Source organism: Musca autumnalis, unplaced genomic scaffold (assembly GCF_047663935.1).
Source record: "Musca autumnalis isolate F117 unplaced genomic scaffold, ASM4766393v1 scaffold_2, whole genome shotgun sequence".
Lineage (NCBI taxonomy): Eukaryota > Metazoa > Arthropoda > Insecta > Diptera > Muscidae > Musca > Musca autumnalis.
The window spans coordinates 30,551,324-30,576,681 of NW_027411755.1; the positions used below are offsets into that span (position 1 = coordinate 30,551,324).

The window sequence follows — 25,358 nt, forward strand, 5'->3', positions numbered from 1 at the left end:
TCATGGTCGCTCAGTGCTTTACTGAGCTCAATGGTTCTAGAGTCTTTCTGCAGCTGAAATCTGGATTGACATAAATTACGGAACTGTTTAATATTTAAATAACCAACCACAAGTTATATTTAAAGTGTAGATGGCGTTATAAAATTTTTCTAAATTTCAAATTCTTGCCACAGACATTTCTCCTGGGTATTCATGGTCACTCAGTCCATTACTCAGCTCCTTGGTTCAAGAGTCGTTCTGCCTCTGATATCTGCATTGACTGTTTATATTTTGCAGTATTTTTTAATATTTAAATATCCCACCTAAAGTTATATTTGAAGTCTATAAGGCTGTATAATATTTTCTAAGTTTAAAATTTTAGCTAAAGCCATTTCGTCAGGGCATTCATGGACGCTTAGTCATTGACTCAACTTCCTTGTTCTGAGAATTTTAGCCCTGGCCAACTTAGTATTCGTTTCAGTTAAGAAGTCTAGCCTTGCAATAAAAGAAAATTTATATTTCATGACGGTACTAAGTCTCGATCAGATGTTATACTCTGATAAATAGGGTAATCAGTAGAAGAATTAGATTGGGTAAAATTTCTTCCACTTTATTTGCAAATCCGGGTTCGGATATTAGCGATCATATATGTTTTGTTTATATTAATGACTGCAAATTACATTTAGTTGTGGTAAATTATTTTCAAATTCTTAGTACTACTGATTACAAAGGTTTGGAGTCCATTTCGTTACTAAAACATATTAACATGTATATACCTACAGTCAAATATCACAACTGTCCACAAAATCACCTCATTTCTTTTTTACTTTCAGACTAACAGGTGGTTTTTGTAATTTTTTTATTATTTTTACACGAATAGTCAAATTTTGTAGATCGATTTACCGCAAATGTAGAGCATTGATTTTTAAATCAGGAATTTTTAACGATATATGGAACGGGTATACGAATAATTAGATATGTATGTCTTCTGGGAGCTGAGCTATGGATGCCTAAATTATTACGAATATAGACGAACGAACAAAAATTAGTTACAAAAACAGGGAGTAGGAGGACTAGACTGTGACTTCAGTCGTCAATCTGTGTGATGAAAACAAATATTCCAGTATTAATTAATATTTAAATATTCCGCCCTAAAGTAGATTCAGCAATTCAACTTTCTCAGGCAATCCTTCCAGAATTCAATAAAAAAAATATAAATTGAAACAAATCGCACGTCCTTCCGTATATGTTTTCAGTATTCAGCAAGCATTGCCACAAAGTTATATTAAAAGTCTAGATGCTGTTATAAAATATTCTAAACTATCAATAGCCTTTGTACAAGATTCATATTCTGCTGTATGCCCTCTGTTTATTAGACATCTAATATAAATATTCAAATTTGAAGTCCAGATGGCATTATAATAATTTCAACAAGAATATCAAGAATATTATTCTTCTGTATTCACTCTAAATTTGCTAAGTTATGATTAATAATTTATATATTAAATTAAGGTTTTATATATAAATATTCCGCCCAATAGTAGACTCAGCAATTACAAATTTAAGTTTAGATGTCGTTATAAAATATTCTACACTGTCAAGAATATTTTTACAAGTCCCATATTATCCTGGATGATGTCTGTATTAACAGTTTATATTTTTCCAGTATTGCCTAATACTTAGATATTCCACCATAGTTACATTGGAAACTCAAATAGAAACTAGAAGAAACTTATGACCTTTGCCCTGCCCATGACATTAAAATTATTCTAGGCGATTTTAATGCCAAAATAGGAAAGGAGAATTTCCCAAAAGTCGGGAAATTCAGTCTCCACAGTGAAACATCTGACAATGGTATGAGGCTGATAGACTTTGCAGCTGCAAGAAACATGGTAGTTAGCAGCACCAGATTTCAACATCTCGATATTTATAAGGGCACCAGGCTATTGCCAGATCAAAGAACAAGAAATCAAATTGATCACGTTGTGATAGATGGAAGACAAGCATCAAGCGTGTTGGACGTACGATCATTCCGAGGTGCAAACATAGATTCGGATCACTACCTTGTTTCAGCAAAGGTACGTACCAGATAAAACGTAGGAAACAAAGTGCGAACAGACACAACACGGAAGTTGGACATCGGTAAACTGCAATCGCAACAGATAGCCACAGCATATTCCACTCAACTGGTCCAACTGCTTAATCAAAGCACTCCTCGTGCCGATAACATATCAGGACAATGGCAAAACATTACTTGGATACCAGAGACCTCCACCAAGGAATCCATGGTATGACCAGTAGTGGGATTCTGTAACTCATTTTTGCTGTTATCGATAATTGTCGGTAAAATTAAAATGCTTATAATTTCGATAATTAACGAAATTTTTCAGTAAGTTAACGATGAATAAAAAGTAGTCGCTAGCCTCTACCGACACAAACAGTGATGCCAACTTTTCTTTATGTTTTAGTCATCCGAAGAGAAAAATGCGGCATATAGGGCTACTTTACAATCAGTAGCAACGCGTAGCGCACGAGAGAGGTTTCGCGAGAAAAGGAGAGAGGAGAAACGTCTTTTCCGCAGGAAAAAGAGAAAAATGGAAAGGCGGGAGTGTGAAAAAATCGAGATGTACAGGAGACAGAATGAAGTCCGAAAATTCTACCAAAGAGTAAAACATCAAACTGATGGCTTTGGTACAGGAGCATCCTCCTGTAGAGACCAGCAAGGTAATTTGGTAACTGATACAGATAGTGTGCTCAGGATATGGAAAGAACAGTTCTCCAAACTGTTGGTATCCAATAGTAGGGAAGTCGACAAAGATACCACAGATCCAATCCCAGAAGATGGTATTGAATGTATACCACTCGGCCAAGATGAGGTAAAGACAGCAAAAAACCGGCTGAAGAATAATAAGGCAGCAGGAGCTGATGGCCCAACAGCCGAACTGTTTAAAACCGGAGGCGACACGCTGATAAGGTGTATGCATCAGCTAGTTAGCTCCATGTGGCAGGAAGAACGCGTACCCGACGATTGGAACCTGAGCATCCTGTGTCCCGTCCCTAAGAAAAGAGATAAGACTTTATGCTCCAACTATAGGGGCATAAGTCTTCTCCCTATTGCCTACAAGATGGTGTCAGGGATATTGTGCGAACGACTAAATCCCATGGTCAACGAAATAATTGGACCATACCAATGCGGCTTTAGACCTGGCAAGTCCATCATTTACCAGATATTTACCCGGCGGCAAATCCTTGAGAAGACCCAAGAGATGCAGATCGACACCTACCACCTTTTTGTCAATTATAAAGCAGCCTACGACAGCCCGCTACGTTCAAAAGTATTGCAAGCCATGTCTGAATTTGGTATCCCCGCAAAGCTCATTCGGCTTTGTAAAATGACTCTAACTGACACAACGCATATTAAAAAACTCCTCTCCATAGTTCAGTGGTCCATGAAATAATATTCCTTTTAAAATTCACGTTTATAGATCATAAAAAAATTATTTGAAAATCTCGTTTGTTGTCTGATGTTCATGAAAAAATCTCTTTTACCAAATTCACGACTATTGGACAGGTGGTTCTCTCACGCTTCTGGCTTGAATTGTCTTTAAAACAAAAGTGTAGTAATTGAATGACTATATCAACAACATCTTACTGCAAAGTAGTAACAAATTAAATCGGTTAGTGATTATAAAATTCAATATTGTGGTTAGGAAATTTTCAACTAAACTATTATTTGTTTGTGGTCAATTGACAAATATTAATAATCCATATGGAAATTACATTGGATTTTCATAATCTAATTTTAATATCTGCAAATAATAATTTTTACTTTAAATCTAAAAATTTTTCACAAAATCTTTACCTATAAAAACTCAATAGTTTGCTGTAAATCTTCAGACACAAGTTAGTAGTTCTCTTGATAAGTCAAGCAACTTTATACTTCAAAAAACATCCAATATGAATTTCTTGAATATCTTTGCTGTTGTAGCCCTCATCCTGGCCTTAACTACTGGTCATATTGAGGCCAAGGGCAAAAAAGGAAGCAACAAAGGCGACTACATAAAAGCTGGTGTAATTTGAAAGATTTTTAAGTATAGCTTGCAATAAAGAATTTCAATCTTAATTAATTTATTTATTTTTACCTCCAAACAGAGTCATGTGGCCGGTAGAGCTGTTCAAGGCCTTGGTGCTGCTGTTGTTGACAAAATCGGAGGTTAAACCAATGAAGAAGAGTCATTGTGAATTACCAGTAGTACTATAAATAATGTAATACAATTTTGAAAAATAAAACTCAAATCAAATATTCTTTAAAAAATCCACGTTTATTGGGAAGATGTTGCTTGAAAAAATATTCTTTAAAAAATCCACGTTTATTGGGAAGATGAAAAAATATTCTTTAAAAAATCCACGTTTATTGGGAAGATGAAAAAATATTCTTTAAAAAATCCACGTTTATTGGGAAGATGAAAAAATATTCTTTAAAAAATCCACGTTTATTGGGAAGATGAAAAAATATTCTTTAAAAAATCCACGTTTATTGGGAAGATGAAAAAATATTCTTTAAAAAATCCACGTTTATTGGGAAGATGAAAAAATATTCTTTAAAAAATCCACGTTTATTGGGAAGATGAAAAAATATTCTTTAAAAAATCCACGTTTATTGGGAAGATGAAAAAATATTCTTTAAAAAATCCAGGTTTATTGGGAAGATGTTGCTTGAAAAAATATTCTTTAAAAAATCCACGTTTATTGGGAAGATGTTGCTTGAAAAAATATTCTTTAAAAAATCCACGTTTATTGGGAAGATGTTGCTGGAAAAAAATATTCTTTAAAAAATCCACGTTTATTGGGAAGATGTTGTTTGAAAAAATATTCTTTAAAAAATCCACTTTTATTGGGAAGATGTTGCTGGAAAAAAATATTCTTTAAAAAATCCACGTTTATTGGGAAGATGTTGCTGGAAAAAAATATTCTTTAAAAAATCCACGTTTATTGGGAAGATGTTGCTTGAAAAAAATATTCTTTAAAAAATCCAGGTTTATTGGGAAGATGTTGCTTGAAAAAATATTCTTTAAAAAATCCAGGTTTATTGGGAAGATGTTGCTTGAAAAATATTCTTTAAAAAATCCACATTTATTGGGAAGATGATGCTTGGAAAAATATTCTTTAAAAAATCCACATTTATTGGGAAGATGATGCTTGGAAAAATATTCTTTAAAAAATCCACGTTTATATGGAAGATGTTGCTTGAAAAAATATTCTTTAAAAAATCCACGTTTATATGGAAGATGTTGCTTGAAAAAATATTCTTTAAAAAATCCACGTTTATTGGGAAGATGTTGCTTGAAAAAATATTCTTTAAAAAATCCACGTTTATATGGAAGATGTTGCTTGAAAAAATATTCTTTAAAAAATCCACGTTTATTGGGAAGATGTTGCTTGAAAAATATTCTTTAAAAAATCCACGTTTATATGGAAGATGTTGCTTGAAAATATATTCTTTAAAAAATCCGCGTTTATTGGGAAGACGTTGCTTGAAAAAATATTTTTTAAAAAATCCACGTTTATTGGGAAGATGTTGCTTGAAAAAATATTCTTTAAAAAATCCACGTTTATTGGGAAGATGTTGCTTGAAAAATATTCTTTAAAAAATCCACGTTTATTGGGAAGATGTTGCTTGAAAAAATATTCTTTAAAAAATCCACGTTTATTGGGAAGATGTTGCATGGAAAATATTCTTTAAAAAAATCCACGTTTATTGGTCATATTGCCTCAAAATAATTCTTTAAAAAAATCCACGTCTATTGGTCATATTGCCTCAAAATAATTCTTTAAAAAAAATCCACGTCTATTGGTCAGATGTTGCCCCAAAATAATTCTTTAAAAATCCACGTTTATTGGGAAGATGTTGCTTGAAAAAATATTCTTTAAAAAATCCACGTTTATTGGGAAGATGTTGCTTGAAAAAATATTCTTTAAAAAATCCACGTTTATTGGGAAGATGTTGCTTGAAAAAATATTCTTTAAAAAATCCACGTTTATTGGGAAGATGTTGCTTGAAAAAATATTCTTTAAAAAATCCACGTTTATTGGGAAGATGTAGCTTGAAAAAAATATTCTTTAAAAAATCCACGTTTATATGGAAGATGTTGCTTGAAAAAATATTCTTTAAAAAATCCACGTTTATTGGTCAGATGTTCCTTCAAAATAATTCTTTAAAAAATCCACGTTTATTGGTCAGATGTTCCTTCAAAATAATTCTTTAAAAAATCCACGTTTATTGGTCAGATGTTCCTTCAAAATAATTCTTTAAAAAATCCACGTTTATTGGGAAGATGTTCCCTCAAAATAATTCTTTAAAAAATCCACGTTTATTGGGAAGATGTTCCCTCAAAATAATTCTTTAAAAAATCCACGTTTATTGGGAAGATGTTCCCTCAAAATAATTCTTAAAAAAATCCACGTTTATTGGGAAGATGTTCCCTCAAAATAATTCTTTAAAAAATCCACGTTTATTGGTCAGATGTTCCCTCAAAATAATTCTTTAAAAAATCCACGTTTATTGGGAAGATGTTCCCTCAAAATAATTCTTTAAAAAATCCACGTTTATTGGGAAGATGTTCCCTCAAAATAATTCTTTAAAAAATCCACGTTTATTGGTCAGATGTTCCCTCAAAATAATTCTTTAAAAAATCCACGTTTATTGGTCAGATGTTCCCTCAAAATAATTCTTTAAAAAATCCACGTTTATTGGGAAGATGTTGCTTAAAAACATATTCTTTAAAAAAATCCACGTTTATTGGGAAGATGTTGCTTGAAAAAATATTCTTTAAAAAATCCACGTTTATTGGTCAGACGTTCCCTCAAAATAATTCTTTAAAAAATCCACGTTTATTGGTCAGATGTTCCCTCAAAATAATTCTTTAAAAAATCCACGTTTATTGGGAAGATGTTGCTTAAAAAAATATTCTTTAAAAAAATCCACGTTTATTGGGAAGATGTTGCTTGAAAAAATATTCTTTAAAAAATCCACGTTTATTGGTCAGATGTTCCCTCAAAATAATTCTTTAAAAAATCCACGTTTATTGGGTAGATGTTCCCTCAAAATAATTCTTTAAAAAATCCACGTTTATTGGGAAGATGTTCCCTCAAAATAATTCTTTAAAAAATCCACGTTTATTGGGAAGATGTTCCCTCAAAATAATTCTTTAAAAAATCCACGTTTATTGGGAAGATGTTGCTTGAAAAATATTCTTTAAAAAATCCACGTTTATATGGAAGATGTTCCCTCAAAATAATTCTTTAAAAAATCCACGTTTATTGGGAAGATGTTGCTTGAAAAATATTCTTTAAAAAATCCACGTTTATATGGAAGATGTTCCCTCAAAATAATTCTTTAAAAAATCCACGTTTATTGGGAAGATGTTGCTTGAAAAATATTCTTTAAAAAATCCACGTTTATATGGAAGATGTTGCTTGAAAATATATTCTTTAAAAAATCCGCGTTTATTGGGAAGACGTTGCTTGAAAAAATATTTTTTAAAAAATCCACGTTTATTGGGAAGATGTTGCTTGAAAAAATATTCTTTAAAAAATCCACGTTTATTGGGAAGATGTTGCTTGAAAAAATATTCTTTAAAAAATCCACGTTTATTGGGAAGATGTTGCTTGAAAAAATATTCTTTAAAAAATCCACGTTTATTGGGAAGATGTTGCTTGAAAAAATATTCTTTAAAAAATCCACGTTTATTGGGAAGATGTTGCTTGAAAAAATATTCTTTAAAAAATCCACGTTTATTGGGAAGATGTTGCTTGAAAAAATATTCTTTAAAAAATCCACGTTTATTGGGAAGATGTTGCATGGAAAATATTCTTTAAAAAAATCCACGTTTATTGGGAAGATGTTGCTTGAAAAAATATTCTTTAAAAAATCCACGTTTATTGGGAAGATGTTGCATGGAAAATATTCTTTAAAAAAATCCACGTTTATTGGTCATATTGCCTCAAAATAATTCTTTAAAAAAATCCCCGTCTATTGGTCAGATGTTGCCCCAAAATAATTCTTTAAAAATCCACGTTTATTGGGAAGATGTTCCCTCAAAATAATTCTTTAAAAAATCCACGTTTATTGGGAAGATGTTGCTTGAAAAAATATTCTTTAAAAAATCCACGTTTATATGGAAGATGTTGCTTGAAAAAATATTCTTTAAAAAATCCACGTTTATATGGAAGATGTTGCTTGAAAAAATATTCTTTAAAAAATCCACGTTTATTGGGAAGATGTTGCTTGAAAAAATATTCTTTAAAAAATCCACGTTTATTGGGAAGATGTTGCTTGAAAAAATATTGTTTAAAAAATCCACGTTTATTGGGAAGATGTTGCTTGAAAAAAATATTCTTTAAAAAATCCACGTTTATTGGGAAGATGTTGCTTGAAAAAAATATTCTTTAAAAAACCCACATTTATCTGGAAAATGTTGCTTGAAAAAAATATTCTTTAAAAAATCCAGGTTTATTGGGAAGATGTTGCTTTAAAAAATATTCTTTAAAAAATCCACGTTTATTGGGAAGATGTTGCTTGAAAAAATATTCTTTAAAAAATCCACGTTTATTGGGAAAATGTTGCTTGAAAAAAATATTCTTTAAAAAATCCAGGTTTATTGGGAAGATGTTGCTTGAAAAAATATTCTTTTAAAAATCCACGTTTATTGGGAAGATGTTGCTTGAAAAAATATTCTTTAAAAAATCCACGTTTATTGGGAAGATGTTGCTTGAAAAAATATTCTTTAAAAAATCCACGTTTATTGGGAAGATGTTGCTTGAAAAAATATTCTTTAAAAAATCCACGTTTATTGGGAAGATGTTGCTTGAAAAAATATTCTTTAAAAAATCCACGTTTATTGGGAAGATGTTGCTTGAAAAAATATTCTTTAAAAAATCCACGTTTATTGGGAAGACGTTGCTTGAAAAAAATATTCTTTAAAAATCCACGTTTATTGGTCAGATGTTCCCTCAAAATAATTCTTTAAAAAATCCACGTTTATTGGTCAGATGTTCCCTCAAAATAATTCTTTAAAAAATCCACGTTTATTGGTCAGATGTTCCCTCAAAATAATTCTTTAAAAAATCCACGTTTATTGGTCAGATGTTCCCTCAAAATAATTCTTTAAAAAATCCACGTTTATTGGGAAGATGTTTCCTCAAAATAATTCTTTAAAAAATCCACGTTTATTGGTCAGATGTTTCCTCAAAATAATTCTTTAAAAAATCCACGTTTATTGGGAAGATGTTCCCTCAAAATAATTCTTTAAAAAATCCACGTTTATTGGTCAGATGTTCCCTCAAAATAATTCTTTAAAAAATCCACGTTTATTGGTCAGATGTTCCCTCAAAATAATTCTTTAAAAAATCCACGTTTATTGGTCAGATGTTCCCTCAAAATAATTCTTTAAAAAATCCACGTTTATTGGTCAGATGTTCCCTCAAAATAATTCTTAAAAAATCCACGTTTATTGGTCAGATGTTCCCTCAAAATAATTCTTTAAAAAATCCACGTTTACTGGTCTGATGTTCCCTCAAAAATAATTCTTTAAAAAATCCACGTTTATTGGGAAGATGTTCCCTCAAAATAATTCTTTAATAAATCCACTTTTATTGGTCTGAAATCCCCTCAAAATAATTCTTTAAAAAATGGTTTTTATTTCCACGAGTTGTAATTGCAAAAATAGGTATTTAGAGTTGGTGATTAATCTTCGTGTTTAATTAATCATCGTTAAATGTAGTCGCTATTAATTCCAATAATAACTTGATGTGCTGTTATTGAAGAACTTATTATGTGATTGGCAATTCATTGAATCATTTTCATTATTATTAGAAATTTACCACAACATGTTTGCCTATATAAACTCCGTGTTATGCTCGGAATCCTCAGACTACAATTTACAGTCCTCCGGTTAAGTCAAGTCAACTTCTTAAAACAACAAAATTCAATCAAAGATGAATTTCTTGCACATTTTCGCTGTGGTGGCCCTTATCTTGGCCTTGGCTACTGGTCAAATTGAGGCCAGGGGAGGTAGACGCGGAGGCGGCGGTAGAGGTAGAGGTGGCAACAAAGGCGAATACATTAGAGCAGGAGTAAGTTAACGGCAGAAATTTTTAATGTTAAGATTGCAAATAAAATTATTTTTTACCTTTTCATTAAATATAGGCTCATGTGGCTGGTAAGATGGTTGAAGGTATCGGTCCTGCCATTGTTGATCAAATTGGATAAATGTTTACTAATCTGTTCAAATTACATAAAATTGCTGAAGAATTTGTCAGATCAATAAAAGAAAATTTGTTTTCGAGAATTTATAGATAATTGTGGAATTGTTTTAATTATTGTGTTGTCCTAATAGGTTATTTGGATTCAAAATAACAGCATAATTTATTTTAAGTCTTAAAAGGCCACTTGTCAGGACCTGCATTTGGCCTACTATGTCATGATAAATAGTTTAATCACCAATATAATTAGATCGTTCAATGGCTCTATCTTTCATTTTCTGAGATTTTTTCAACATTGTCAGAAGGGTAGGATATAATTGGCTGAGACTTGGACATAATTATTGTCTCTGAATTTGAATTTCAAGAGTTTCCCAAAATCCGTGTCTTTTGTTCTTTGTGGATCAATATGCCTGGCCCTTGATTTACATTTTTCAGTTGAAAACCTTTAGTCCAGTATGATTGATATGTAAATATTCCACGCAAGAGTTGACTCGGTAACTCAACTTTCTCTCAAACAACTCGTTAGATTGAATTGAATGAAATTAAAAATTGAAGAATAGATGGCGCTGCAAATTTTTCCACACTATCAAGAGTCTTTCCTTATCTGATATCTGCATTGAGAATCTATATTTTGCAGAGGTGTTTAATATTAAAATACCCAGCCGAAAGTTATATTTAAAGTGTAGATGACATTATAATATTTTCCAAAGTTCTAATTCTTACTACAGCCATTTCCCCAGGGCATTCATGGTCGCTCATAACTTTATTGAGCTCCTTGGTTCAAGAGTCTTTCTGTAGCTGATATCTGCATTGAAAATTTATATTTTGCAGAACTGTTTAATATTTAAATATTCCATCTGTAGTTTTATTTGAAGTGTAGATGGCTTTATAATATTTTCTACATATAAAATTTTTGCTAAAGATATTTCGCCTAGGGTTTCATGGTCGCTAAATCTTTTACTCAGTTCCTTGGTTTAAGACTCTTTCTGTATCTTATATTTGCATCGACAATTAATATTTTGCAGTATTGTTTAATATTTAAATATCCAACCTGAAGTTTTATTTGAAGTGTAGATGGGGTTATAATATTTTCTAAATTTCAAGTTATTGCTACAGCCATTTCACCTGGGCATTCATGGTCGCTTTACTCAGCTTCTTGGATCCAGAGTCTTACTGTATCTGATATCTGCATTGACAATTTATATTTGAGAACTGTTTAATATTTAATTATCCAGCCTAAAGTTATATTTAAAGTGTAGATGGCATCATAATGTTATCTAAATTTCAAAATTTTGTTTGTTTATTTTTTGTAGAGTTTTTTAAAAGACGTGAGTTTATTTTTATTAATTTCAAGGGACGTGGATTTGTATAGATAATTTTTTCAGTAGTCTAGATTTTTCAAATATTTTTTATTTAATTTTTTAATATTTTTATAGTAATTAATTTTTGATTTTTTTGGTATTTATTTAAATTTTTTCATTAACCGAGGACTTGTGAAACATTTTTTTAATTGAGAAATTTGATTTTTTTTCTTTTTTTTTCCAATTTTGTCAACAATGTCAGGGTCAAGACCTTCAACAGTTTTTCCGGCCACATGACCCTATTAGAAGGTGACAAAAATTATTAATTCGTTTGTCTCACTTTAATTAGGCAACATGTCTTCTGATGTCCATCAACTTACACCAGCCTTGATATAATCGCCTTTATTGCCGCCTTTTTTTGCCCTTGGCCTCAATTTTACCAGTAGGTAAGGCCAAGCTGAGGGCCACAACAGCGAAAAATTCAAGATTTTTATTATTATTATTATTATTATTTTTAATTTAATTAGGAAGTTGACTGCCTTAATAAGAGAACTATTAAATTGTGTCTGAAAATTTAAGTACAAATCATAGTTTATATAGGTAGAAATGGTGAGGTAAAATTCAGTATGTATATTTCATAAAGAATACAGTAGAAGCTCGATAATTCGTAATCCAAGGGACTGGCACTTTTATACAAATTACACTGTGCAACAAAATGGAGGTGAAAGTCTGGGGCACGGAAAATTCCTCGTGGGAAAGAAAGGCCGTGGTGAGTATATTAAGAACCCCAAAGGACAGATCCGCCGTGAGTTGAACATCCGCGTTATGGCGCGATGAAGTTTTTGCTAGAGACCCAGTGAGCCACCAGGAATTAGCGTTATATCTTTGTTCACTGTAGCTTTAGCTTATTTTTGAGATGACATGTCAAATGTCAGTCAAATCGAATGAGGATTAATTTTGTAGAGCACTTCGACCTTCTAACTCGCTTCCTTTAATGTCCTTTATTTTAAGAGCCGCTATAAAAGTACCACAAGATGACGTTTATCAGCTTCGAAATGTTCATCAAAAATGTCGCTCAGAAAATTTAAGGTACGGCTCTCATTGACAAGTAATCGATTTTGTCGCCTAGGTTAAAATGCGAGGAAAATCGCTTCAAGGAACCGACAGCTTATACGAATTATCGTGATTTTCGCATTATCGAGGTACGAATTATCGCGATTCTACTGTATTGTTTTTGATATTAGAAAAAATTATCAAAGGTAAAGGTATTTTCACAAATTTTTATAAGCATTTGTGTGCTAACCGCAAGTCAATAGTATTTCATTTGGAAATTTCCAATAAACAATTAATAATAAAATTTAAACTAATCAATATAATTTATTATTACCTTGCAGTTAAATAGTTTCCAATATAACCATGAGATCGCTAAATGACAATAAACAGTCAATAGATATTTTAGTTCATATCAAGATCAAGGATATTTTAGTTCATATATGCCGAGTGATCTTTTTAGGTCAGGAGCTCAATTCACGCATACGATATTGAAATATACTTCGTTCAAAACGAATTTGTATGAGCATAGTTTTAACATTAAATATTCGATCAAAAAACTCGAAAACTTATGCGAGCATCATCAGCTCACAAATTAAAATATCTTATGGCAGGCGATCTAGAAAATTACAAATAAATATGTGTCCTTATTCTAAAACAACGACAGATTCTAACACTTCGAACATTTCCAGGGTAATCAGTCAGTCACTCATCACCCTACCAATGTATAGATATAGATTATTGAAATAGCAACTCCAAGAACCATATGAGTGGCTGAGCTTTAAAGAAAGGTTTAACTTAAATAGCGAATTTAAGAAGCAGGCAACGAGCTGGACTGGACTGTACTGTAAAGGCAAATCTTTAAATCTTGAAATGTTTTCCTTAAAAAATCTTAGACAGCGGCTTGTAGCAGTCAACCGACAGGGTGTTATCTAGAAAGGATCTTTTCCTTTGTTTCGAACCCCTCCAAGATGTTTTGCCTGACCTTTGATGATCATTCAGCCAGTCACTCATCACCTAACAAATGTATAGGTATAGATTATTGAAATAGCAACTTCAAGAACCATACGAGGGGCTGAACTTTAGAGAAAGGTTTAACTAAAGCAGGAAATATAAGAACCAATTAATCATCAGGACTTTACTGTAATGGCGAACACCTAAATCTTAAAAATATTCTTTAAAAATTTTTAAAAAGTGGCCCTCGGCCGCCTGATTTTTAACTAGAAGGGATTTTTTCCTATATTTCGAACCCTTCTAAAACGTTTTGCCTGACCATTGATGGCAATTCAGCCGGTCACTTAGCTCCTAACAAATGTATACCTTGAGATGATTGAAATAGCAACTCCAAGAACCATATGAGGGACTGAACTTTAGAGAAGGCTTTAAATTAAATAGCGAATATAAGAACCAGGCAACCAGCTGGACTGTATTGTAATGGCGAATGTTTTAATCTTGAAAATGTTTTCCTTAAACAATTTTCAAACAGCCACTTGTAACAGTCAACCGACAGGGTGTTAACTAGAAAAGGTCTTTCCTTTGTTTCGAAGCCTTCCAAGACGTTTTGCCTGACCTTTGATGATCATTCAGCCAGTCACTCATCACATAACAAACGTATAGATATAGATGATTGAAATATCAACTCCAAGAATCATACGAGTGGCTGAGTTTTAGGGAAAGGTTTAACTAATGCAGGGAATATAAGAACCAATTAATCATCAGGACTTTACTGTAATGGCGAACAACTTAATCTTAAAAATATTCTTTAAACATTTTTAAAAAGTGACCGTCAGCCGCCAGGTTTTTAACTAGAAGGGATTTTTCTTATATTTCGAACCCTTCTAAAACGTTTTGCCTGTCCATTGATGGCCATTCAGCCAGTCACTTATCTCCTAACAAATGTATACCTTGAGATGATTGAAATAGCAACTCCAAGAACCATATGAGTGGCTGAACTTTAGAGAAGGCTTTAAATTAAATAGCAAATCTAAGATCCAGGCAACCAACTGGACTGTACTGTAATGGCAAATGTTTTAATCTTGAAAATTGTTTCCTTAAAAATTTTTCAAACAGCGACTTGTAACAGTCAACCGACAGGGTGTTAACTAGAAAAGGTCTTTCCTTTGTTTCGAAGCCTTCCAAGACGTTTTGCCTGACCTTTGATGATCATTCAGCCAGTCACTCATCACATAACAAACGTATAGATATAGATGATTGAAATATCAACTCCAAGAATCATACGAGTGGCTGAGTTTTAGGGAAAGGTTTAACTTTAATAGCAAATCTAATAGGTAACAAAATTTAACTCAAAGTCGTGGATTTTTTTATATATTTTTTTTGTTTTAAAAATTTTAAATAATTTCTTCTAGTTTTCAAATAATTTTTTTTAAGTATTTTTTTAAGTTTGCAATATTTTTTTTTAGTTTTTACAGAGTTTTTTTTTAAGGCGGGAGTTTATTTGTATTAATCCAAGAGGCGTGGATTTTTATAAATAATTTCTTCAGTACCCCTGGATTTTTCAAATAATTTTTGTTTAATTTTATATTAATGTTTTATAGTTGTGGATTTTAAAAAAAATTTTTTTTTTTTGGTATTTGGATTTGGATTTTCTTAGAAAAGTTATCAAAAGATGGGGATTTTTAAGAACCATTTTTGAGAACCGGGAACTTTATATAGATAAGTTTTTCAGCAGCCTTGGGTTGTCAATTTATAATTTTAAATTTAATTTTTTACTGAATTTTTTCAAACGATTTTTTTTTAATTTTCAAATAAAATGTTTTACATAGCTGCGGATTTTTTTAAGAATTTTTTACCAATATTTTTTAATTGTTGGCTTTTTTCTTCAATATTTTAAATAAGATAATATCGAATACCGATTATTTTTATAATTTTTCCTTTAGTCCAGTAGTAGGATTTTTCAAAAAATTTCTTCTAATTTTCAAATAAAAAATTGTAATTAGCAGTAGATTTTTGAAATATTTCTTGTTTGGTTTTTCAGATTTTTTTAAGGCGGGAGTTTATTTGTATTATTCCAAGGATTTTTCAAATACATTTTGTTTAATTTTTTTTATTAAATTTTATAGTTGTGGATAAAAGTTTTTTTTTTTTTTTGGTATTTGGATTTGGATTTTCTTAAGAAAAAATTAACAAAAGATGGGGATCTTTAAGAACAATTTTCAAGAACTGGGAACTTTAAATAGATAAGTTTTCAGCATTGGATTATTAATTTATAACTAGACATCGGATTTTTTGCATATTTTTGAAAATTCAACCAATTGTAACTACGTTATTAATATGAATTACATCGTTCCCATAACAGAAATTCGGTGTCGTATTGAAAATAATCAGTAATACATATAAGGCTCCAGCTCCTATTGTTTAATAAACGAATTGTTTGCATTATAATTTTCAAAAATATGAAAAAATCCGATGTCTATTTATAACTTTAAATTTAATTTCTTACTGAATTTTTTCAAATGATTTCTTTTAATTTTCAAATAAAATGTTCTAAATAGCTGTGGATTTTTTAAGATTTTTTTGCCTTGAAAGTTTAATTTATAAATATAAATTACAATTTGTTTTTTATTTATTTTTCAATTAATTTTTTACTGATTTTTTTCAAAGCCTTGGCTTTTTTAACTTAAATCAAGTGCCGTTGATTTTTATAGATAATTTTTTTTTTAAATTTTCAAATAATTTCTTTTAATTTTCAAATAAAAATAGCTGTGAATTTTTTGAGAAATTCTTTTTTCAATGTTTTTTTAATTGTTAGCTTTTTTTGAATATTTTAAATAAGATAATATCAAATACCGAGAATACCGATTTTCTTTTAAATTTTTTCGTAGTCTTGGATTTTTCAAAGATTTTTTTAAATTTTAAAATTTTTCAGTAGCATTGCATTTTTTATTGAACAAATTTCAATAACCTTTGATCTCAATTGGACCGGCAAAAAATGTAACAAGTACATTTTTGATTTTTTCAGCAACCCATGCAAAATTTAAGGAAATTTTTTAAATCCGTGGATTTTTTTAAGAAAAAAGTTATCAAAACATGTGGATTTTTTAAGAGCAATTTTTAAGATAAATAAGTTTTTTTATTTTTTACTTAATTTTTTCAATGTGTTTTTTTTTAATTGTTGGCGTTTTTAAGAAGTACATTTTTGATTTTTTTAACAATCCGTGCATGTTTCAAAGAGTATTTTAATCTGTAGATTTTTTATGATGAAATTATCAAAAGATGGGGATTTTTTAAGAACAATTCTCTAGAACCGGGATTTGTATATAAAAAAGTTTTCAGTAACCTTGGATTTTTAACATGAAATTTTAAATTTACTTTTTAATTTTTTTTTTTAATTTCATTTCTAACTGAATTTTTTTTCAAAGGCGTGAATTTTTTAGTTTAAGTCAAGAGCCGTGTATTTATTTATATATATGGGGATTTCTGAGTGAAATCGGACACTTTTTTAAGATGAGGTTTTTGATTTCCTTTATTTTTTGCTGTGGTGATGCTGTTGACTAACAAAACATTTTAGTATATTTTCAGATTTTTTTTGACTAACGGTTCCAGAGATATCGCGCCTTGAAAAGTCAAATTCTGTACAAACTACATGCAATGAAATACTCATAACTTCTTTAATATTGGTCCAAATTGAAAAAATCTTTTTTTGTATGTTTTGTTGTTTTATCAGCTATTAAATGAAAAATACCGAAAAAAAATTGCACAGTGGGCTTGGATTCTATTTTCGCGATTTAATATTTAAAATAAATTTTTAAAGATGTTCGACCCCTTCGATTTTCTTTAAATTTTTTTGTATTAAACTACGTTCAATTACAAAAATTTTAAGTCCTATGTGGTAATGGGATTCGGACGACTACTATTTTTTCTGAATTTTTTAAAATTTGTCAATTCAATTTTTCCTTTATACCTTTGTCCAAAATTTATTATTTTATTAAAAAAATTAAAAGTTTCATTTATAAATATTTGTTTTGATTTTATATTTATGAATTTATCTCAAACATCTTAAAAACTGCGTCATTTTTCGATTTTGAAAATGCATCAGCGAAAATTCCATTAAAGCCCACTGTAAATTTTTTTTTCTATTTTTTATGATAAATATATATTATATAATGATAAATATGTACTCTTAGCTTCAAAAATACAGGAAATACAAATTTTGGACAAAGGTATTAAGGAAAAATTGTATTGAAAAATTTTAAAAAATTTAGAAAAAATAGTAATCGTCCGAATCCCATTACCACATAGGACTTAAAATTTGTGTAATTGAACGTAGTTTAATACAAAAAAATTTAAAGAAAATGGAAGGGGTCGAACATCTTTAAAAAATTGATTTTAAATATTAAATCGCGAAAATAGAATCCAAGCCCACTGTGCAATTTTTTTCGGTATTTTTCATTTAATAGCTGATAAAACAACAAAACATACAAAAAAAGATTTTTTCAATTTGGACCAATATTAAAGAAGTTATGAGTATTTCATTGCATGTAGTTTGTACAGAATTTGACTTTTTCAAGGCGCGATATCTCTGGAACCGTTAGTCAAAAAAAATCTGAAAATATACTAAAATGTTTTGTTAATCAACAGCATCACCACAGCAAAAAATAAATGAAATCAAAAACCTCATCTTGAAAAAGTCTCCGATTTCACTCAGAAATCCCCATATATATATATATATATATATATATATATATATATATTTTTTTTTTTTTTTTTTTGATTCTTTCAAATAATTTATTTTAGTTTTCAAGTAAAAATGGCTGTGATTTTTTTTTAAATTTTAATTTAAATAAGATAATATCAAATAAAGAGAATACCGAAATTTTGTATAATTTTTTTTTTTGGTTGCCTTGGCCTTTTCATAGTTTTTTTTTTCCAATTTTTCAGTAGCCTTAAATATTTTAATGAAAAATTGTCAATAGCCTTTGGCCCCAATTGGAGCAACAAAAAAATTTAAGAAGTACATTTTTGATTTGTTCTTTTAACAATCCATGCATGTTTCAAAAAATTTTTTGAAACCGTGGATATTTTAAGAAAAATTATCAAAAGATAGAGATTTTTAAGATCAATTTCAATTAAAATAATTTGAATTTTTTAAGAATTGTTTTTCAACGTTTTCTTTTTAATTCTTGGCTTATTTTTTCAATATTTTAAAAAAGAAAATATCAAATAACGAGGACTTTTTTAAAATTTTTAACATTGGATTCATCAGTTTTTGTTTAGTTTGGACAGAGTTTTTTCTTCAGTAGCCCTAAATTTTTCAAAAATATAAATATCAAAAGATGTGGATTTTTTAAGAACAATTTTCAAGAACGGGGATTTGTATATAAAAAGTTTACAGTAGCCTTGGATTTTTTTATTTGAAAATTTAAATTTACTTTTTAATTTTTTTTTTAAATTTAATTTTTAACTGATTTTTTTCGAAGGCGTGAATTTTTTAAATTAACTGAAGGGACGTGGATTTTTATGAATATATTTTTTTGAATCTTTCAAATAATTTCTTTTAATTTTCAAAAAAAAAATAGCTGTTAATTGTTATTATTTTAAGAAAAATTATCAAAATATAGAGATTTTTAAGATCAATTTAATTAAAATAATTTGAATTTTTTTAGAATTGTTTTTCAACGTTTTCTTTTTAATTGTTGGCTTATTTTTGTTCAATATTTTAAAAAAGGAGGATTTTTTTAATTATTTTAACATTGGATTCTTTAGTTTTTATTTAGTTTGACGGAGCTTTTTTCTTCGGTAGCCCTGGATTTTTCAAAAATATAAATATTCAAAGATGTGGGTTTTTTAAGAAAAATTTTCAAGAACGGGGAATTGTATATAAAAAAGTTTACAGTAGCCTTGGATTTTTTTTGTTTTTTTTTGAAACTTTAAATTTACTTTTTAATTTTTTTAAATTTGGACATTTTAAGAAAAAAGTATCAAAAGATGGGGATTTTTAAGATCATTCCAATTAAATAATTTGATTTTTTTTAAGACTTTTGAATGTTTTCTTTTTAATTGTTGGCTAATTTTTTTTTTAATTTTTTAAAAAAGATGATATCAAATACCGATGACTTTTTTAAATTTTTTAACATTGGATTTTTTCAGTTTTTGTTTAGTTTGACAGAGTTTTTTTCTTCAGGATTTTTCAAACATTTTTTCTTAATTATTTTAATTTCAAGAGACGTTGATTTTTCCAGATAATTTCTTCAGTAGCCTTGGATTCTTCAAATATTTGTTGTTTATTTTTTGTTTTAATTTCAAGAGACGTAGATTTTTATAGATAATTTCTTCAGTAGCCTTGGGGTTTTCAAATATTTGTTGTTCTCTTCAGTAGCCCTGGATTTTTCAAAATTTTTTATTAATTATTTAAATTTAAAGAGGCCTTGGATTCTTCAAATATTTTTTGTTTTAATTTCAAGAGGATTGGATTTTTATGTAAAATTTTCTTCAGTAGCCCTGTATTATTTAAATATTTTTTGTTAATTTCTTAAGTTTCAAGAGACGTGGATTTTTTAGATAATTTAGTAGCCTTGGATTTTACAAATATTTGTTGTTTATTTTTTTTACTATAAGGTGGCGTGGATTTTTATAGATAATTTCTTCAGTAACCTTGGGTTTTTCAAATATTTGTTGCTTAATTTTTTTATTTATTTAGTTTTTTTCATTAACCGAGGAATTTTAAAACAATTTTTTTTTTTTAATTTAAAACACTTTATTTATTATTTTTAAGTTAAAAAAAATTTGTATCATTTATGGAACTTGGAATATCTGATTTAAATTTAAATTTTGATTTTTCTCTTCAATAACAAAAATTCTTATAACGGTCAATGTCATTGATTTTAACCTCCAATTTTGTCAACAACGGCTGCACCAAGACCTTCAACAGCCTTACCGGCCACATGACTCTATTAGAAGGAGAAAAAAAAAATTATTAATTATTTTGTTTCACTTCAATTAGCCATTATGTCCTCTGAACCCCTTTAACTTACACCAGCCTTGATATAATCACCCTTATTGCCTCCCTTTTTGCCTTTGGCCTCGATTTGACCGGTAGCTAAGGCCAAGATGAGGGCGACCACAGCAAAAATATGCAAGAAATTCATTTTGGATTTTTACTTAGAAAGTTGATTGTCTTAACAGGAGAACTATTAAATTGCGTTTGAAGAATTTAAGCAGCGATCGGAGCTTATATAGCCGGATATGGTGTGGTAAAATTCAATATTTTTCTTTTTTGATATTAGAAATAAATTATCAAGGGTAATCGTATTTTCCTCAATTATTATAAATATTTTTGTGCTGACCGCAAGTGAATGGCATTTCGTTTGGAAATTTCCAATAACAGAATAATAATTTCATTTAAACCAATCGATAAAATTTATTATTACGTTGCGGTTAAATAGTTTCCAATAGAGTTATGATATTGCTAAACGATATTAAAATAGATCATGTGGTAATGGATTTTATTTATTTATTTGAAATTGTTGTTATAATAAAACAATACAATAAAGTTATATAAAAAATAGCAGTAGCATCTAAGGCTATCGGCTATGGTCATGGGTATTTTAGTTCATAATGCGGATTACTCGTTTTCGTGCTGTATCCTAATTCCCGCTTTCGATATAGAAATGCCCTTCAATTGAAATGAATTTGTACAGAATTGATGAAAATAAAAATTTCGATTTAAGCAACGCAATATCTATTGCGAAAATCAGTCCCCACATCTTTTTATTAATTTATAAATAGTACGCCTAAAAGTAGACTCAGCAATTAATCTTCTTCAGACAACTCATAAAAAGATGCAATAAATGTTAACAAAGACGTACAATGGTAAAGATTGAACATCATACACAATGGAATTACATTTTAATATTCAAGCATAGAGGGCGTTTATGTATAACAGACAATTAACAGAACACAACAGAAACAAAAGCGTACTCCAATGTGAACTATCTTAAATATAGAATAATTTCATGTCACAATATTGTAACACCACATTATGTTATACCACCAGCCCCATCTGCCGATGTATAGTAGCAATGGAGATGTCCCATCTTATTATATTATTTATCTTTGATGTTAAACAAATTAAAATCTAGATGGTGTTATTTCCTAAATTTAAAATTTTTGATTCAGCCATATCTATTGAACGACCGACCTATGCAGAACTTTTAATAACTCTCTGTGGTTCATGCGGGTACTTCTTTAGACCTTTTGCTGCGACTGGAATAAGTTGTTACCAAAAAACTTTTAAATTTGAATATTGCAATTAAAATTATTTATTTTCCCCTATTAAATATAGGCTGCTTAGGATGACCTTGCCCATGACTTGGGGTAAACGATTAATTAGCTGTTCAAATTATATAAAACTACAGAAGAATTGACAGATAAATAAAATGAAATTTGATATCGAAATTTTTTACAATATTTTGCATTTGTTTTTTATTAAAATTGTACAACACACAGGGTTTCATGGACAAAATGTTGTCCTCATAGATTATTTGGATTTAAAGTAGCTGCATCAAATTTCTCTAGTCTCAAAAAGGGACTTGCCAGGGCGGGCCATTTGCACTATTTTGCCCTGATAAATAGTTTAATCACCAATATAATTAGATTGTCGTTCAGTTACTCTATCTTTAATTTTCTGAGATTTTTTCTCAGCATTGTAAGAAGGGTAGAATATAATTGTTGTCTCTGTATTTGAATATCAAGAGTTTTCCAAAATCCATGTCATTTGTTCTTTGCGGATCTATAAGCCTGGACTTTAATTTCAATCTTTCAGTTGCAAATCATTAGTCCAGTATTGATTAATATTTAAATATTCCGCCCAAAAGTAGACTCAGTCTCTCAAACTAGTCGCCAGAAAATTGAATAAATTTAATATTTAAGTATCTGGGCTAATGTTATATTTGAAGTGTAGATGGCGTTATAATATTTTCTAAATGTCATATTATTGCTATAGCCATTTCAGTATTCAGCAATATTTAAATATTCCGTTTAATAGAATTTTTCAAGTCCAGGTGGTGCTGTAGCAATATCTAAACAATCACAGATCTCTTTTATTTTCCTGTTTAATATTCTTCGGTATGCTCTCTGTATTATATGTACTCAACAATTTATATATTTCAGACAACTCACCCAATATATAAATTAATAGTTGAAGTTGTTGTAACATATTCTACAATATCAAGGAATTATAGGATTTTCAATGAAAAATTTTTATAAATGTCCTTATGTGGAACCTATGCCCCAAAGAATAAGCCTTATACAAATTTTAAAATTAATGTTATCAGTAGTCTATCGCCTTATTCTTCTTTTCAAAAACAAAAAACATTTCAGGCTTAAGATCTTCAGTAAGGCCGCGTGATTATCTATTAGGTCCTACTTATTCATTCCCAAAGACAACATAGGCACGAAATTCAAAATTTCATAATTTATCTCTTAGGGAATTTGGAATATCTGATACTAAAACAAGTTTCTTTAAGAATATTTTTACCGATTTTTTGCTGATTTTTAAGAATATTTTTCCAGGAGCCGCAGATTTTTAAGGAAACGTTTTTTTTTATTCTGTGCATTTTAAGAGATCTTTTTAAAGCTGAGAACTTTCAATATCATTTTGTTTAAGATGTGGATTTTTAAAGAAAAATTAGTCAGAATCTATGGAATTATTTATAAATTTTTCTGTAGCCTTGGATTTTTCAAAGAGTTTTTTTTTTAATTTTTCAATAGCCTTGGATTTTTTAATGTAAAAAATTCAATTGCCTTTGCCCTCAATTTGACAAGCAAAAAATTTAACAAAGAATATTTAAAAACCGTGGATTTTTAAGAAAACATTATCAAAAAAAGCGAGTTTTCAAAGAACAGTTTTCAAAAATCGAGAATTTTATATAGACAAGTTTTTCCGCAGCCTTGAATTTTTAATTTTAAAATTTAATTTTAATTTTTTACAGAATTGGAAGCATTGTGGCGTTTTTTTTTTTTTTTTATTGGGATAGCGTTTGCAATTTTGTTTTTTCAAAATAGTCTGGCTTAATCCCATTGTTGTTGTTTTAATATTTTAAAACAACTATTTTATTAGTGGAAAAGATTTGGCATTGTTCGCCAAGGGGTAAGGCAGGGAATACTATAGTTTCGATCCACGCCACTGGATCTCATCAGTTCCCTTGTTTCTTGTTTGTGGATATTCTCCACCGAAGTTATTTTTCAATAACTTCTTCAACAAGAAACTTTTTATACCCAAACATCAATCGTCAGCTCGAAGTATAAAGGTAAGCAAAGAAAAAAGTTCAATGAGAAGTTTTTCCTTGGCAACCTCATACAACTCCGACGAAAGTGTCTGCGAAAACAATTCAAACCTCTTCCACTTGTATGTGTCGTCGAATTTCGACAAATGCACACACCAAAATTTGGTTGGTCTGCTTTACAGCAAAAACAACACACGTCGTGCCAGTGTCTTCAATTTGAAGCATTGTGGCGTTTTTTTATTGGGATAGCGTTTGCAATTTTGTTTTTTCAAAATAGTCTGGCTTAATCCCATTGTTATTGTTTTAATATTTACCCCTTGGCGAACAATGCTAAATCTTTTCCACTAATAAAATAGTTGTTTTAAAATATTAAAACAACAACAATGGGATTAAGCCAGACTATTTTGAAAAAACAAAAAAATTTTTACAGAATTATTTTTCAAATGCGTCACTTTTTCTAATTTAAATAAAGAGCCGTGGATTTTTTTAGATATTTTTTTGGAATTTTTCAAATAGCTGTGGATTCTTTATAAATTTTTTGTCTTTCCTTTTTTAATCGCGTTTTTCATCATTCTAAGATTATAAAGAATATGATATGATTATGATTTTTTCAGTAGTAGATTTTTTAAAGATTTTTTTTGTTAGTGTATAAATTTAATTTTTAACTGAATTTTTTTTCAAAGGCGTGACATTTTAAATTAATTTTTTTTAGATTTTAATTTTCAAAAATAAAAATAGCAGTGGATTTTTTAAAAATTTTTTTGTCAATATTTTTTTTAATTGTGTTTCATTTTTTCAATATTTTAAATAAGATAATGTCGAATAATATCGATTTTTTTAAATTTTTCCATTAGCCTTGGATTTTTCAAAGGATCTTTTTAAAATTTATCAGCAATCTTGGAATTTTAATGAAAAAATTTCAATGCCTTTGACCTCAATTTGACAAATAAAAAATGTATGAAGTACAATTTTGATTTTTTTAACAATTCATGCATGTTTCAACGATTTTTTAATCTGTGGATTTTTTAACAAAAAATTATCAAAATGTGGGAATTTTGTTGAGAACAATTCTCAAGAACCGAGAATTATATACAGATAAGTTTTTCAGCAGTCTTGGATGTTTAATTTATAAATATAAATATCAATTTAATTTAAATTTTTTTTTCATTTAATTTTTTACTGATTTCTTTTTAAAAGCCGTGGCTTTTTTATCTTAAATAAAGTGTCGTGGATTTTTATAGATATTTTTTTTTTTAATTTTTCAAAAAATTTCTTTTAATTTTCAAATAAAAATAGCTGTGATTTTTGTTTAATGTTTTTTTATTGTTAGCTGTTTTCAATATTTTAAATAAGATAATAACAAATACCGAGAATACCGATTTTCTTTTAAATTTTTCAGTAGTCTCGGATTTTTCAAAATTTTTTTTAATTTTCACTTATTCAGTAGCCATATTCCAAAGAATTTTTCAAAATCTTGAATTTTTTAAGGAGACAATTTTTAAAGTCGGAGATTTTTTAAGAA

At 29.1% G+C, this 25,358-nt stretch overlaps 1 protein-coding gene and 1 long non-coding RNA gene across 2 annotated transcripts in view; one reads left to right on the plus strand and one right to left on the minus strand.

Moving 5' to 3' along the window:
- Positions 1-25,358, minus strand: part of LOC141393851 (uncharacterized) — a 394,506-nt gene that overhangs the window by 241,994 nt on the left and 127,154 nt on the right. The gene's annotated exons all lie outside the window — the stretch shown is intronic.
- LOC141392682 (cecropin-A1-like) lies at positions 3,896-4,288 on the plus strand. Its single transcript, XM_073965565.1, has 2 exons — positions 3,896-4,050; positions 4,132-4,288. Exons 1-2 carry the CDS (start codon positions 3,937-3,939, stop codon positions 4,195-4,197), a joined length of 180 nt encoding a protein of 59 aa, XP_073821666.1. The 5' UTR covers positions 3,896-3,936; the 3' UTR covers positions 4,198-4,288.